At 38.7% G+C, this 15,493-nt stretch overlaps 1 protein-coding gene across 1 annotated transcript; it reads right to left on the bottom strand.

Moving 5' to 3' along the window:
• Positions 1–576: 576 nt before the first annotated feature.
• Positions 577–13,068, bottom strand: LOC110099286 (DExH-box ATP-dependent RNA helicase DExH10-like). The gene is made up of 9 exons (XM_020826382.1): positions 12,121–13,068; positions 10,699–11,019; positions 10,117–10,221; positions 9,907–9,975; positions 2,655–2,822; positions 1,237–1,308; positions 1,071–1,160; positions 748–837; positions 577–669 (listed from the first exon to the last, which is right to left on the bottom strand). The coding sequence occupies exons 1-9, from the start codon at positions 13,066–13,068 to the stop codon at positions 577–579; spliced, it is 1,956 nt and encodes a 651-aa protein (XP_020682041.1).
• Positions 13,069–15,493: the final 2,425 nt, after the last annotated feature.

Below are 15,493 nucleotides of genomic sequence, written 5' to 3'. Positions count from 1 at the left end.
GGTTTTCTTGAACTCGATGGTAGGATTCACTACGAATCATACCATGAAGGTGAAGGGGAAGATAACAGAAGGGAGGTGGTGGTGCTAATTGATAGTGGGGCTACCCACAATTTCATTTCCACTCAGATCGTTGACCAATTGGGAGTGAGATTGGTGGATACCGGTTGTTATGGTGTAATGATGGATACAGGGAAGATGGAGAAAGGCCATGGATCTGTAGAGGAGTGCTACTGACTATCTAGGGGATTCAGGTGAGGGAAGATTTTCTTCCACTGAAGTTAGGAAGTACGTATGTCATCCTGGGGATGAAGTGGCTGCAGACCTTGGGAGACACCAAAGTTAATTGGGTAGCACTCACGATGAAGTTGATAGTGGATGGGAGGAAAAAAAAAGTTCACTAGATCACCTTAGAATCCCTCATCTTGGACTTAAGCCGATGGATTTCAAGATTTAGCTAAGCTTTTATTTGGAACCATTTGTATTGCTTCTCAGTTTGGCTAGACAAGAAGGGAGCACAAAGCAACTGGTGTTTTTTTTTTTTTTTTTTTTTTGACATTTAGGCTAATTAAGGTAAATTCACATGACCATCGTATACGCAAGCTTCGAATTCAAGACCTCTTGATTGGGAGCCATAGCTCCAACCAACAAATCAAAGAAAGCTACATGCAACTGGTGTAATATAATAGTTCTTCCCATTATAAAACTTATCAGCTACAAAATACAGTACCAAACAAAGTAAATACATACCTCATGCAGTGGATGAGCAGCTAATTTATGCTTCAGTTCTTTAATTTTAAAGAGTAATTCAGTAAGTTCCGGGGGTTTGATACGCATGTCCTGATGAAGCATAAAAGTGAGATATAAGACATTATCACTTCAGACTAACGACATATCACTTTCAAACCTAGGAATAAGCATCTTTAACTTAAAGAACTAAGAAACAAAAAACTTCATCAACAAGTTTCATGAAATTTGAAAAATATGATAGATGCCTAACATTTATGTCAGACCTTTCCAAAGTTGATCTATAAGAAGGGACCAATAATAAAGGATCAAGCTATGTGACTTACCTTGACAGTTGACCTGGTGATTCCAGACATGATCTTCTTTTCAAGTTGAGCAATTTCAAGTTCCAAATTATGATAATCAGCAACTTCAGTCTATGCTAAAAAAATCAAGTCAATATAGAGCATAGACATTGAATTTAAAGATATTCAATGCAAACTGACACATTACCTCGCCTGAGGATTCAATCATAGCCACTTCTGTTTCCAACTTTGAAATCTTTTTGTTCATGCCTGACCAAGACTAGGTAAAAAAAAGAAAGAAAAAGAAAAAAAGAAAAAAGACTTTAAATATCTCCATAACTTAAAACTACTTGAGTTCGCATGAAATAAATGAGTAAACAAGTAAGACTCTAGAATTTAAGTTAGGCTTTAATAAGGTCCGGATTGAGGTCGATGCTATTCTTATTTTACATTATCAGAAGTACGCATTTGTTTAATGCTGAGAATTTTTATCTGATTAGGCAATTGAAACAAGCTCTTTGTAATTTAAATTTTAAGATCTCTCATATATTACGGGAGGAAAATGGGTGTGCTGATGCTTTGGTGAAACTGGGCTGCACTTTTACTACTTTCACTGAGTTTAATGATATTGATATTCCTGTGGTTGTTAAAGGTTTGGTTAACCTGGATCGTACTGGTTTACCTTACATTAGACATCATTAGCCGTTGTTTGTCTGCTGTTCATTGGTGTGGCTTTTCCTGTTTTTATTTGGTTGGTTGGCTGGGAGGGTTTGTTGGCTGGAAGGAATTAGGTTTTTTCCCTGTTCTCAGATTCTGGGTCTTATTTGTTTCGGTTTTGGTTTTTTATGCTTGGGGCGGTGTTGGAGCAGTTTGTGATGTCCGGGGGGGACTGCTAGGCACAATTCTGGGAAGCTTTGGTATAGTTGTTTGGGGTTTATTTTACAGTGTTCTTTACTGACTATTTTAATTGTTTTTATTGGTATTGGACTGTCAAGTTCATCCGTCTTGTTAAGGGGATTTGTAAGAATGGCATGCGTATTATTAACAGGTCACAAATGCTCTCTTATTACTGTAATTCTGTCTGGAAGGTTTGTTTTTACAACATTTTGGTTTTGTGGAGGTGTTCTTCTGTGCAGGTTGTGAGTGTTATTTCTGGATTGTTCCTGACTGGTTTTGTGAGTTGGGTGGCGGAAGAGAAGTGTTCTTGGAGATTGTTCATCTTGAGTCAAGCTTGGGTTTTTTGGCATATCTGCTACTCTGGTAAGTTTTTTAAGTTTATTTTTGCTGCTAACTTTTCTTGTTTCTTTGTGTTGTTTTGCAGAATTTTTGCAGCTTGCAAGCTGATTTTGGGTAGAAAGACTGAGCTGAACAAGTATCTTTTTATCTTTCTTTTTTGGACGCTTTTTCAACGTCGCCTTAGATTGTATCTAGGCATTTTTGTAATTGATTTAGATGGGGTTAATTGGCTCTTAGGTTTTTTTTCTTTAAATTTTGTAGCTCTTTCGAGCGGTAGTGGGCTGATAAACCCTTTAAGGATTTGTAATTTTGATTTATATCAACGCGTAAGGCCCCTCCGTGGGTTTCCCATTAAAAAAAAAAAAAAAAAAGTAAGACTCTAGAACAGACCTTCTCATATTGGAACTGGTGGAATGAATTCTTGATAACATGCTCGGCTGTAAATTGACCCTCAGCACGGCTCAGTAAATTTAGAATACTGTGATAACTCAACCTGAAAGTGCTAACCAAAGGGGCAGGTTTACCCAAAACCATGTCCTTGAGAACATCCATTTTCATCTGGAAAAAAAAAAAACATTAAGCATCTTCAGAAACTCATAAGATGCTACCTTAGAATGCTTTCTTGGAAAATCAAGCAACAAATGGACTGATTTTCAGAATGTTATTTCCTTCTCACATAAGGGAGTTTTTTTCCAACGCTGTTTACATTTTAATACTAAATTATTTTCTCTTTCTATATTTGCCAGATTTGTGTTGCAAAATGATGAGTTATCTCATGTGCAGTACTGGAGTAAAATGGTTCGCCTTCTTAAGTCCCAACAATTATATCCTTGCTACACTAGGAAATAAGGATTTATAAACTACACTGCAAAGCAAAAAAACTGCAAAAATAAAATAAAAATTAACATAAAGGGTTATTAAACAAATAAGGAAAAAATATTGGCCCTTCATAAAGTTATGTCATTCTTGGTAGCATGATGCTCATCTTTGTCTCTCGATTCTATGCTTTAGAAACGGATATGCCTAGCAATAGAGGTGGAAGCCTTCCGCCTGGTTCAGAGGAGATGAACCCAGCAGGAAACAGGGAGGGAGTTCGACCCCCTTGTGGGGTCCAGAAAAGATTTAATATCATATGTGAGGAGGGGAAATATAGGGAGAGATAATCATGAAAGTTTTAATTAAATTTGGGGGGTAATAAGTTAGGGAAAGAGATCCAAATTGAATTCAAATTGAAGAGGGAATCAAGTAAGGAAAAGGGCTTATTTATGAGGGAATTAGGGGAGCCTATTTAAGGCTAACATTGTTGTATTTCCAAGGATATGTGTGATTTATGTGTGCTGTAGTTCTTTTCTTTGAAGACTTACCAACAGCGTCTAGGTTGTTTGGGAGAGCCGATCTACCTCTCCAATCATAAATCACATGTATCTTGCTTCGTATCGAAGTAATAATACAAAATCAACTAGTGTTTCTGCTATTCCAACATCTTTCTACTATTATTTTTGTTGTTTTTACTTCCAAGGCATATCACATTGGTATCAAAGTAGGACAAATGACAGCAAAAAAGATGGATGCACCGAAAGGAAACATAGAACAACTCATGGCCGAATGGAGGAAAGATATTCTGGCATGGAAGGAAGGCTCTTATTCATAGAGAATTGCTTTGAAAACTTGGAAGACATGATGAAGAAGATGATCGAAATGCAGTCAAAGCCTCACAGGCGATTTCCCAAGCTCAACCAAAGGGAAAGGAAATTCCGGGAGATGATGATGGAGTGGAGAGTGTTTTCCCACAAGGGACAACCACAGGGGGCACTGATGGTGGGTGGATCGGGGTATTCTGAAGGAATGAAAACAAGAAGGGGGAGGCCGAATCCTTCGGGAAACCACACATGCATGGAAAGAGGTGGACTAAAGAAGGTAATGGTTGGGTGGAGCCATGGGATCCAAATCAACCAAGGGAGGTAGGAAGAGAATCACATCATCATTACACGGGAGGAACTACTGGAGGGAGAAGCTATTGGGGTATGGATGTGAGATCAAGGAAGTTAAATATGCCAATTTTTAATAGGAAGGTGCTCAAGATTTTGTGTATCAGTTGGAGCGTTACTTTGCTATTACATACTGACGGAAGGGGAAAAGCTCATGGCGTAAGGGCTATGTTTCAAGGGAAAAGCCCTTAGCTTGGTTCCAGTGGAGGGAGGCTAGGTTTCTAATCTATTCATGGGGGGAATTTAATGAGTTTTTGTTGGAACAGTTTCGAGCCATTCGGGAAGGAGACCTCCACAAGCAGTTCAATGCTTTAACTCAAAAAGGGAAGAGTCATGGGAACTACTGGAGGGAGAAGCCATTGGGGTATGGATGCGAGATCAAGGAAGTTAAATATGCTAATTTTTAATAGGAAGGTGCTCAGGATTTTGTGTATAAGTTGGAGCATTACTTTGCTATCACGAATTGACGGAAGGGGAAAAGCTCATGGTGGAAGGGCTATGTTTCGAGGGAAAAGCCCTTAGCTTGGTTCCAGTGGAGGGAGGCTAGGTTTCCGATCTATTCATGGGGGGAATTTAATGAGTTTTTGTTGGAACATTTTCGAGCCATTCGAGAAGGAGACCTCCACAAGTAGTTCAATGCTTTAACTCAAAAGGGAAGAGTCATGGAGTATAGGGAGAAGTTTGAGTAGCTGTTGTAAAGATTGAGGGGAATTTTTGAGAAAGGGTTGGAAGGAAATTTCATGGAGGGACTTAGGGAAAGAACGAGCAAAGCTCAGAGTATTGAGATCTAGGGGCCGAGGGAAATGATGGAGCTTGCTCAGAGAGTGGAAGAAAAATATCAAAGGGAGAAGGTTAGCCAAAGCACACCATGAGAGGGGCTTACAGGAATACCTATATGACATTGATATTAAGGACTCAGATGATGTCATTTCAGAGGAAGCGCCAAAAGAGAAAAGCACTGTAGTTCGTCTTGGGGGAAATTTTAAGCACTTTACAGAAGCTGAGGTGCAGGATAGGCGCGGGAAAAAGGGCTATGCTTCAAGTGTGATGAGAGATTTACGTCAGGACGCAGGTGTAATAATCGAGCCCTTCAGGTCTAAATGGTCTACGAGGGAGAGGAGAAAAGCGAGGAAATAACACATTTACTTATGGACAGGCAGAGGTGTCCCTAAACTTATGGTGGGATTCACTCCAAATCATACCATGTAGGTGAGAGAAAAAATTGAGAAACAACCAGTGGTGGTCTTGGTGGATAGTGAGGCAACTCATAACTTCATCTTCAATTGGGTTGTGGACTAATTGGGATTGAATTTGATGGATACAAGGAGCTTTGGAATCATGATGGAGACAAGAAAGATGGAGAGCAGGGGAATTTGTAGCAGGTTGGTAGTGGCACTCCAGGGCATACAGATAGTAGAGGATTTTGTCGCCTGGATTTGGGAAGCACTGATGTAATCCTAGGGATGAAGTGGCTACAGACGATCGAGGAGACAAAGGTGGGCTGGAAGTCCTTCACTATGGAATTCAGGTAGAGGGGAAGAAGGTGGTGCTGTGAGGAGATGTCAACATGTGCAGAACCATGGTTTCACTCAAAACCAAGGTTAAGGCAATACAAGGAACAAGATTGGGCTACTTGTTGAAGCTGTAGAGCCTGGAAGGGATTCGAGATTATGAGTGGGAAGAGGTTCCTAATTATGTATATCAGCTTCTGCAGCACTTTCCTAAGATTTATTAGCAGTCGGGCATATTACCACCACCCTGGGAGCACGAGCATACCATTACCCTGAAAGAGGGGGCTTCTCCTATCAGTGTTCGACTGTATCGATACCAGCAGATTCAGAAGGATGAGATAGAAATGCACATCAAAGAGATGTTGAAGGTAGGAGTTATTAGGTCTAGTGTGAGGCCTTTTTCGGTCAAATTCTACTAGTGAAAAAGGATGGCAGTTGGAGGTTTTGCGTAGAATACAGGGGCCTAAACAAGAAAATTATGTTGGATAAGTTTCCTAACCCCTTGATTGATGAGTAGTTGGATGAGCTTTTTGGGAGATCATCTTCTCAAAAATTGACCTGAAATCAAGGTACCATCAGATCATAATGAAGCTGGGGGATGTGCATAAGACAGCCTTCATGACTCATGAGGGTCACTATAAGTTTTTGGTGATACCTTTTTGCTTTACCAACATCCTAGCTTTCAGCCCCTCATAAATCGGGCTTTTCAACCCTACCTCAGAAAGTTTGTCTTGGTATTCTTTAATGATATCCTAATCAACAATCGTACAGAGGCAGAAAATTTAGGTCACTTAAGGACTATATTGGGACGATGCGAGAGCACCAACTATATGCCAACCTGAATAAAATTTCGTTTGCACAGCCACAGGTGGAGTACCTGGGACATGCGGTGAAAAAAACAGGGGTAGCAACAGACTAGTCCAAGATTAAGGCTGTGTTGGAATGACCTTTAGTTAAGAACATGAGGAGCTGAGAGGGATTTTAGGTCTGGGGAAAGTGCTCATGCAAGATCATAGGCCCATTGCTTCTTTCACCTAGTTGCTCACAACCAAGGCAAGGCACAAGTCTATTTACGAGTGGGAGTTGATGACGATTGTCTTGGCCATCCAAAAATGGCTACCTTATTTGTTGGGACAACACTTTGTCGTCAGGACATATTAGAGGAGTTTTATGTTTCTACTGGAGCATAAGGTGTTGACTGAGGAGCATCAGAGGTGGATCTCCAAGTTATTAGGCTATGACTTCGAGATTCAGTATCACCCAATTCTAGAGAATAAAGCCACAGATGCACTATCACGGAAGATGGAAGAGCCCCAATTGACAGCTCTGTCAGTACCTATGGTTTGGATTGGGAAGCTTTGAAATAGGAGAGTGAACGAGATGAGGGACTATGGAAGATTAGAGTCGAGTTGCTACAGAACCCAGGCAGTCATCCCGATTATACATTGAGAGGAGCCCAGCTGTTATATCAGGAGAGATTTGTCTTATTGAGGGGTTAAGATACATGTCCAAGCTATTGCAGAAGTTTCGTGACAGCGCAATTGGAGGACATTCAGAGGCTCAGAAGACCTACAGCCACTTGTTAGCAGAATTATACTGTGTGGGGATACGCCGCGATGTAGAGGACTGGGTGGCGAGATGTGATGTATTCCAGAGGCACAATTACTTAACCATATAGCCATCAAGGTTACTACAACCTCTAGCTCTGCCATAGAGGGTGTGAGAGGAGGTGACGATGGATTTCATTGAGGGTTGCCTTGTTCGGAGAGATTTTTGGTGATACTGGTAGTAGTGGATCGCCTGAGCAAATATGCACACTTCATTTTTCTGAAGCACCTGTACATCGGGATTTCTATGGCTACTGCTTTCATACGAGAGGTGGTGTGCTTTTATGAATTTTTAGAATCCATTATGTCAAACAGAAACAAGGTACTCCTTAGCCATTTCTGGAAGGAGATGTTTTGTTTACATTGGACAATTCTGAAGAGAATCATAGCATACCATCCCCAGACAAATGGCCAGATAGAGGTGGTCAATAAAGTGTAGAGACCTAATTGAGATGATTTATATCAGGTACACCAAAGAGTTAGGCGAAGTGGATTGCTTGGGTCAAATAGTGATACAACACCTCGTATCATTCAGCAGCACGGACCACCCCTTTCAAGATTCTCTATGGGAGAGATTCATCTCATTTGATTCATTATGAACATAGCACTACACTAGTATCCAGTGTAGATCAGTACTTGAGGAGAGCGACAGGCCTTATCTGAACTCAAGGAACATCTGTTGAGAACCAGTAAATTATGAAAAAGAAAGGCTGATGAGCACAGGAGAGAAGTAAAATTTGAGCAAGGAGACAATGTTTATTTAAAACTGAGGCCCTATAGGCAAAAGGCACTAGCTAGGAGAAAGAATAAGAAATTGTCCCCATGATCTTTAGGACCTATGAGGTTTTGGAACGCATTGGAGCAGTGGCCTATCAATTGAGGCTACCAACTTCATTAGCATTGCACCCCGTCTTTCATATCTCACAGTTTAAGAAGGTGATAGGAGATCACAAATCATATTCACTTCCCCCAACATTGACAAAATAAATGGAGGTCGTTGTGGAACCCCTAGGAGTAGGATTTGTTGAAATAGGGGTACATGAAGCGTTAATCAAGTGGTAGGATTTGTTGGAGCACGATACTATATGGGAGCTATATGAGACGATCAAGAGACAGTTCACATCCTTCCACATTGAGGAAAAGGTGCGCATGTAAGGGGCGAGTATTGTTATGCCCAACAAGAGGGGTGGAAGCCTTCCGCTTGGTTTAGAGGTGTCGAACCCAACAGGAAACAAGGAGGGGGTTTGGTCCCCCTTGCGGATCCCAAAAAAGATTTAATTCCATATGTAAGGTGGAAAAATAGAGGGAGAGATAATCATGAAGGCTTTAATTAAAATTGGGGGAAAAGTATTAGGGAAAGGGATCCAAATTGAATTCAAATGGGGGAGGAAATCAAGTAAGAAAAGAGGCTGATTTAGGAGGAAATTATGAGAGCCTATTTAGGGCTAACACTATTGTATTTTCAGGTATATGTGTGATTTGTGTTTGCTGTAGTTTTTTTTTTCTTTGAGGGATTCCTACTGCCGTCTAGGTTGTTTGGGAGAGTCGATCTCTCTCTAATCAGAGATCGCATGTATCTTGTTCGTATTGAAGTGATAATACAAAATCAGCCATCATTTCTAGTATTCCTACATTTTTCTACTGCTCTTTTCACATTTTTTACTTCCAAGACATTTCATAAACATAAAACAATCAAACACGCCTATATAAGGATGACCTGTTCAAAAAAAAAAAGAGCTTAAAATTATCATCTGACTACTGTTATGTAGTCAATTTCATAACCTAGTATTATTACATGTTTCCAATTTAATCTCTAAAAATTGGCCCCAAATAGTTCGCCAAGTAGAAATTGAAAGAAATTGGGAAACAAAATTGAACCTAATTTAGATAATTAAGTCCCTCAATCATATAAAATTAATATCAGTTTAGTCCATGAAGATCATTTGTGATCAATGTTGTACTCAAGAGATTAAATTTGAGAAATATGATATTCTAAGCTTAAATTGGCTACACACACAAATAGCCGGATGAGGGACCATATTTTAATCCCACACTACAAAAAAAAAGAGTCCACACATATGCTTAATATCAGGGCAAGTTATCGCGTGTTTAAGAAGTCCAATGTACTATAATTCTAGCAAGCTTCTGAACTAAAACTTTTCATATACATAATAACAAAACCTAGACAAGATTCAGTTATGTTTGTCAAAACGCAAAACTAGAAACAAAGCAGGTAAAAACAAAAAACAGATTAAAATTAAGGTACAGAAGAACAGCCAAAGGCTACTTGGTTTTATGATCTTTAAATGCTTAAAAATTTAAATGAACGTTCTACTTTATCAAAAACTTTTGGCAGGTCTTAGAAAATGTCACGAACTCTGAATTTTACTATCGCAATTTCTTTGCATATTTTGAAGCTATAATATAACATGGACACCTAAAATCCGTATAGACAGAAAGCAAAGAAGAAAAGGAACACTAAACTGAATAAAGACTGCAAACTATAGGAACAAGTTCATGATTACGATGCACTTACCTTCTCATTAATCATTATAATGCTAATGCCACGCTCATCTTTACCACGACGGCCAGCTCTTCCACTCATCTATTCATGGGATATGCAGGTGCCACAAACCAATGCTTATTAGTAAAAGGATGTAAAGATACATGTAAGACTTTTGAAAAAGGATTGAGCCATGACTTATTTTTGTGATACCCATATCATAAAAAAGGAATCTTCATTTACCTGAATGTATTCACCAGATCCAATGTAACGATGCCTGACACCATCCCATTTTCTCACAGATGTGAAAACAACGGTCTTTGCAGGCATATTCAGGCCCATAGCAAACTATAGCGAGCAAAATAGCACACATTTTAAGATTAATAATATCTGAAAAGTTGTGAAGAAAGATTTAACCAAACTAGAAGTAAAAACTGTAAAGCTCTAAACAGCAATAAACGGAAAAGAAGTACTTCAAAATCTAACCTAAATTGTTAAGAGGAGCCTGACAATGATAATGCTGAATTACAAAATTTACAAACATGAGTCACCAATAATATACTTCATTGATCATTCCTATCCACCAAACAACCACACCTATTTCAGTCTAAGGCTTCGTTTGGGACGACTTTCTTTCTGCTTCTTAAAGCAGTTTTTTAATAAAAAAATTTAATTTTTTACTAAAAAACTGCTTTAGGAAGCAGTAAGAAAATCATCCCAAACGAAACCTAAATCACCGAGTCACTAAGCTTATCTATCCAGATCATGGCCCCAAAAAGTTATCGATAAGAAATACCTACATCGTAAATATTGCAATGAGCTTACAGTTTCAGTGGCAAAAAGAGCTTTGATAAGCCCTTCCTGGAATAGCAACTCTACTAACTCCTTAATTATTGGAAGCAGTCCTGAATGATGGACTGCTATGCCCCGTTGAAATGGTGGAAGCATTAGCCGAATAGCTGGTAAATTTCTATCTTTCTCGCTCAAGCAGAGGATAGCATTTTTAAAAACATGTTCTACAACATCCTTTTCTTCATCTGAGTTAAAGTCAAGTTTACTTTTAGCGATGGACGTAGCAAGCCGCTCGCACCCCCATCTGCTAAAGCTGAAAATTATTACTGGTTGTAATTTTCGCCTCATTATTATCTGAGCAAGAAAAAGAATAATAATCACTCATTATACATTTAGTTTTAGAATAAGAAACAAAAAGCAATGCTGCGTGATATTTAGCATGATGCCTTGAACACACCTTGATTCAAACAAATCAAAAGCATATGATATTACAATTTCTAGGATGGAAACAAAGAATTAACAAATAAATAGCAAGAAAAGATGCAATAGCATTAATAGCATTACAGTCACTATAGAAGATCTAAGAAATAAATGAATCGGCAGCTATGAGCTACTTGCAGAGCAAACCTTTGGTTCTTCTACAAATGAATCTATCACAAATGCAAAGCTCAAAATTCAAGATCAAGAAATCCAAGGTGCTACAAGGTCAAACATTAGAACAAGAGAACCAGATATACATATTTCAAAGGAACATTTAACATTAAGTGGGAAAGAAGCACGGATACAGCATTAAGAATGTCAGAAGGAACCATAGTTTTACAACGGTAGTCTGACTATAGCAGCATTTCAAAATTGCAAAGCAATCTAAGTGTTTAAAAAGCTACCATTTTCCTTCTATAAATAATATCTCCCGACAGCTTATGCAGAAAAAGACTGATATAAATGCTTATCCTGAATATTAAATCGATAAAAAAAGGAAATTATCATAGATTCACATAAACATGCAGTATATATCACCCCCTGTTCCATCTATCGGTAGCATATTGCAACAAGTCAAACGACTCAAACCAACTCTTAAGATGTACATGAGATCAAAATATACGTCAAATAAATTACATTCCAAATAAACTAAATTGCGCACATTTGCACACGGTAAGAAATATAAAAATTAAACAAAAAGTATGGCGTAAAATGGGGAAAGAAAATTTCCCATAATAAGATGCATCGTGCCATGAAAATCTAGTATCCTCTAAGATGTATTAAAACTCATCAGAATTACAAAATACAGAAAGGATAAGAATATAAAACAAATAAGACCAAGTATAAAGTATAAAGCATGAACAACAAATAGAAATAAAAATCAAGCCCAGATTATGAAAGAGATAGGGATGTCGTGCAACCAAACAAGTATATATGTGCTTCACTTCCTCTTCAGTACTGCAAGACAAGATATACCTTCAAAATGTTGAATATGTCTCGAGCTGAAGCAGTACCACGCTTAGCAATCCGTCTACTTGCTTTTCTTTTGAATGTCTCCTGCAATTTTGGAAAACGATCCTCTTTAATCTGCTCATTCTCATCCACCACAAGGTATAATTGAGATCCACCAACCGGGAACACGTAGTGATATAAAGGTGTGGGCCTGAAGTCCGTGTAAACAACATGACAGGGCTGTTTATGCAACTTGCAGATCCACTCCGCAAATTCTATGGCATTTGACATGGTTGCAGACAAAAACACCATCTTGATTGTTGGAGGCAAGAAAATTATGCTCTCCTCCCACACAACCCCTCTTTCTCGATCATTCATATAGTGGATCTCATCAAAAATAATCCATGCAACATCCTCAAGTAATTTTGTGCCCCTATACAGCATTCCTCTAAGTACCTCTGTCGTCATGACTAGACAATTGGCATGAGGTGAGAGGGTCACATCGCCAGTCATCAAACCAACATCCAAAAACTCCTGATTTAATTGTCTATACTTTTGATTGCTGAGGGCTTTCAAGGGTGAGGTATAGATAACCCTCTTATTGTCACGGAAGGACATTGCAATAGCATACTCAGCTACTGCAGTCTTACCAGCAGAAGTGTGAGCAGATACGAAGATAGACTCATTCCGCTCCAAACAAGCAATTGAAACTCGCTGGAATGAATCTAATTTAAAAGGGTATTTTTTGGCCATTAATCCATCATATATTGGATTATTTAATGACCCATGAATCAATTCATCATTTGATGAATTAAAATAATCTGGAACAGCAACCTCATGGATGCATGTTTGAGATATATTCCGCCGTTTCACTGCACTTTCAAACTTCTGAGTTTCATTTGCGGGTGTGGGATTTTCATCCAAAGCTTCTTTCAAATGCTTCCTCTTGCCAGTTCCTGGAACTATTTGCATCCCTTGAATTTAGCTTTCAATAACTGCCAGCTTAAAATCTCCTGAAAGAGAAAAATAAAAAAATGAAATAAAATATAAATAGAGAAAAATAATATTTAGATATTGGATATTCAGAGCTGTACTTCAAGCATAACCTTATATTGGAGCATGCAGTGGGATATACATAAAAAAATGCAAAAGAGAATAAAAGGATGTTTCTCAACCTCCTCCTTTACCCAACACAACAGAAAAAAATCAGGCAGATGTGAAGCAGCAAATTTTATGAAGCACATACATTAAGATAACAGGAGCACAAGAGCACCAAGAATATTCAAAACCAAGAGATAACAATGCAAATGAAAGAATAACACACTGTAAACTCTAGTATAACTATAAATTTTAAAACTCTAATATACATCAAGAGTTAAAAATCAAGAATAGAAGTAAGAAATAGATTCCGATTAAATAATTTCATTGCATAAGTAAAAAAAAAAAGCAAGATCAGACCGCAAGCAAACCAAAACAACACTATTGTAGAATAATAAATCATAAATTATTGACCAATAAATGAAGAATCAAGACAGTCAAATGACTCAAATCCAACTATTGATAACTAATGCTCTTTCTGAAAGATTATAAAGAATCGTGCAACTAGGTCCATATTTATTAGGAAAAGTGCAAGTAGATTTCCTTTAAGGAATCTAACTTAGGCCATTAGTTTTAACAGAGTTTAGCAGTAGCAAATAAACTATTAGGTAAATATTTAACTTAACTGAAAATCTGAAATTCTAGTTAAAATAGGATTTTAAATAGGCTTAAGTCAATGTCTATAACTTGTCTTTCTCTCCACCACCTCACCTGCCCCACCAAAAACCAGCATGACACATGAAAAAGTACCTCCAAGAATTTCGTTAGTTTCTTGGAAACATTATTTCAACAAATTTTTTTAAAAAAAAAGAACTATTTAAATGAAACTAAGAAACCCGGTGGCAGTTGGGATAAGTCTTCCTATCACAGCATCTTCCAGATCGCATAACCATTTATTGTATTGTTGACCTATAAATTAAAAGAAACAAAAATAAAAAAATCCCATACCTGCTGCAGCCGTCGCACGTCCTCGACGCAGCTCACACGACCGACGTCGTATCTCCCCACGTCGCTCGCACGACCTCACGCCGTTAAAAGGCCGCGAGAACGAAGCCTTCGGGGCTCTTTTCACTCTCTCTCGCGTTCGGGTCTCTCTCGCAATCTCTCTCCCTTTCGCGTTGCCACTTCGACTCCTTCGTGTTGTTCGACTGCGCTTCGACGACGACTTTCCCTGGTCATCGAACGAAAGTTACGACAGTTTGTTCGAAAGCCCAAACCGGAGCTCGTTCGCTGCCGAGGGAACATTGTCCCTTGCGTACGTTTCTTCGGCTTTTCGTGGCTGTTCGGCTTGGCCCCTACTCCGACGTTCCCTTCCAGTCGGGTCAGAAACTACGACATTTGGATGGGACGGAACAACGGGAGCTCGCCGCCTCCTAGGCCCCTTGGTCGCTGTTCGACTGGGCTCCATTGACGACTTTCCTTTCCAACCGGCTCGGAAGCCACGACATTTGGATCAGAAGTTACAACAGGCGCTCGTTTGCTATGGAGATAACATTCTTCCCTTCGATCTCTTCTTCGGCCCATCATTGTTGTTCGACTTCGCTCCTGGAACGACTTTCCCTTCCTGTTTGATCGGAAGCAGCAACAAGAGCTCACTGGTCGTGAGTAACTTTCTCATGCCGCGCGCCTCTTCGGCCAAATCATGTTGCCGAACAGCCTTTGGGCATTTTGTTTTAATTAAGTTATTATTATCAATATTATTAGTATTATTAGTTAATTAATTTTAATTATAAGTTAATGATAATTAATTAAACTTAATTACAATTAATTATATTAATTATAATTAGTATTTAATTAATCATGATTAATTATGTTTAATTAATATTAATTACAATTATTAATTAATTGTACATTAATTTTAATTAATTAAATTTTATTATAATTAATTCTAATTAGTTAATAATAATAATAATAATTAATTATAATTACTTTAAAAAAACCACTCTTACCTCGGTGTGCTGCCGAGCCGGCAAACCGCCCATACACGCTTTTCTCTAACATTGTGGGAAGGGAACCCGGTGCGACCTACGACGAGGTAGGTGAGCGACCCCTCGGCTCCAAAATCTTATCCTCGGTGTGTGTGACGAGCCGGTCAACCACCTATACACGCTTTTCTTAGCGTGATAGGAGAGAACTCGGTGCGACGCATGCGATGAGGCAGGTAATTAAGCCTAGTGCACGCTTTTCTTAGCGTGGATAGGACAACTCTTAAGTACCCGTACTCGGCTTTGTACCTACGGGGAAACAACTGCTTTTCTCTTGCAACAGGTACATTTGAAGACCCATACATGCTTTTCTT

This window comes from Dendrobium catenatum, unplaced genomic scaffold (assembly GCF_001605985.2).
Source record: "Dendrobium catenatum unplaced genomic scaffold, ASM160598v2 original_scaffold_93193, whole genome shotgun sequence".
NCBI classification, from domain to species: domain Eukaryota; kingdom Viridiplantae; phylum Streptophyta; class Magnoliopsida; order Asparagales; family Orchidaceae; genus Dendrobium; species Dendrobium catenatum.
The sequence above is the reverse complement of the archived record's forward strand: the minus strand, read 5'-3'. Positions and strand labels throughout refer to the sequence as shown.

Excerpts from the sequence above, each read along its gene's own strand:
- LOC110099286 (XM_020826382.1), bottom strand. The coding sequence starts at position 13,068 with ATGCAAATAGTTCCAGGAACTGGCAAGAGGAAGCATTTGAAAGAAGCT. Across the intron at positions 11,020-12,120 it reads ACATATTCAACATTTTGAAG|ATAATAATGAGGCGAAAATT; the intron begins GTATATCTTGTC and ends TTTCTTGCTCAG. Across the intron at positions 1,161-1,236 it reads TGATTGAATCCTCAGGCGAG|ACTGAAGTTGCTGATTATCA; the intron begins GTAATGTGTCAG and ends TTTTTAGCATAG.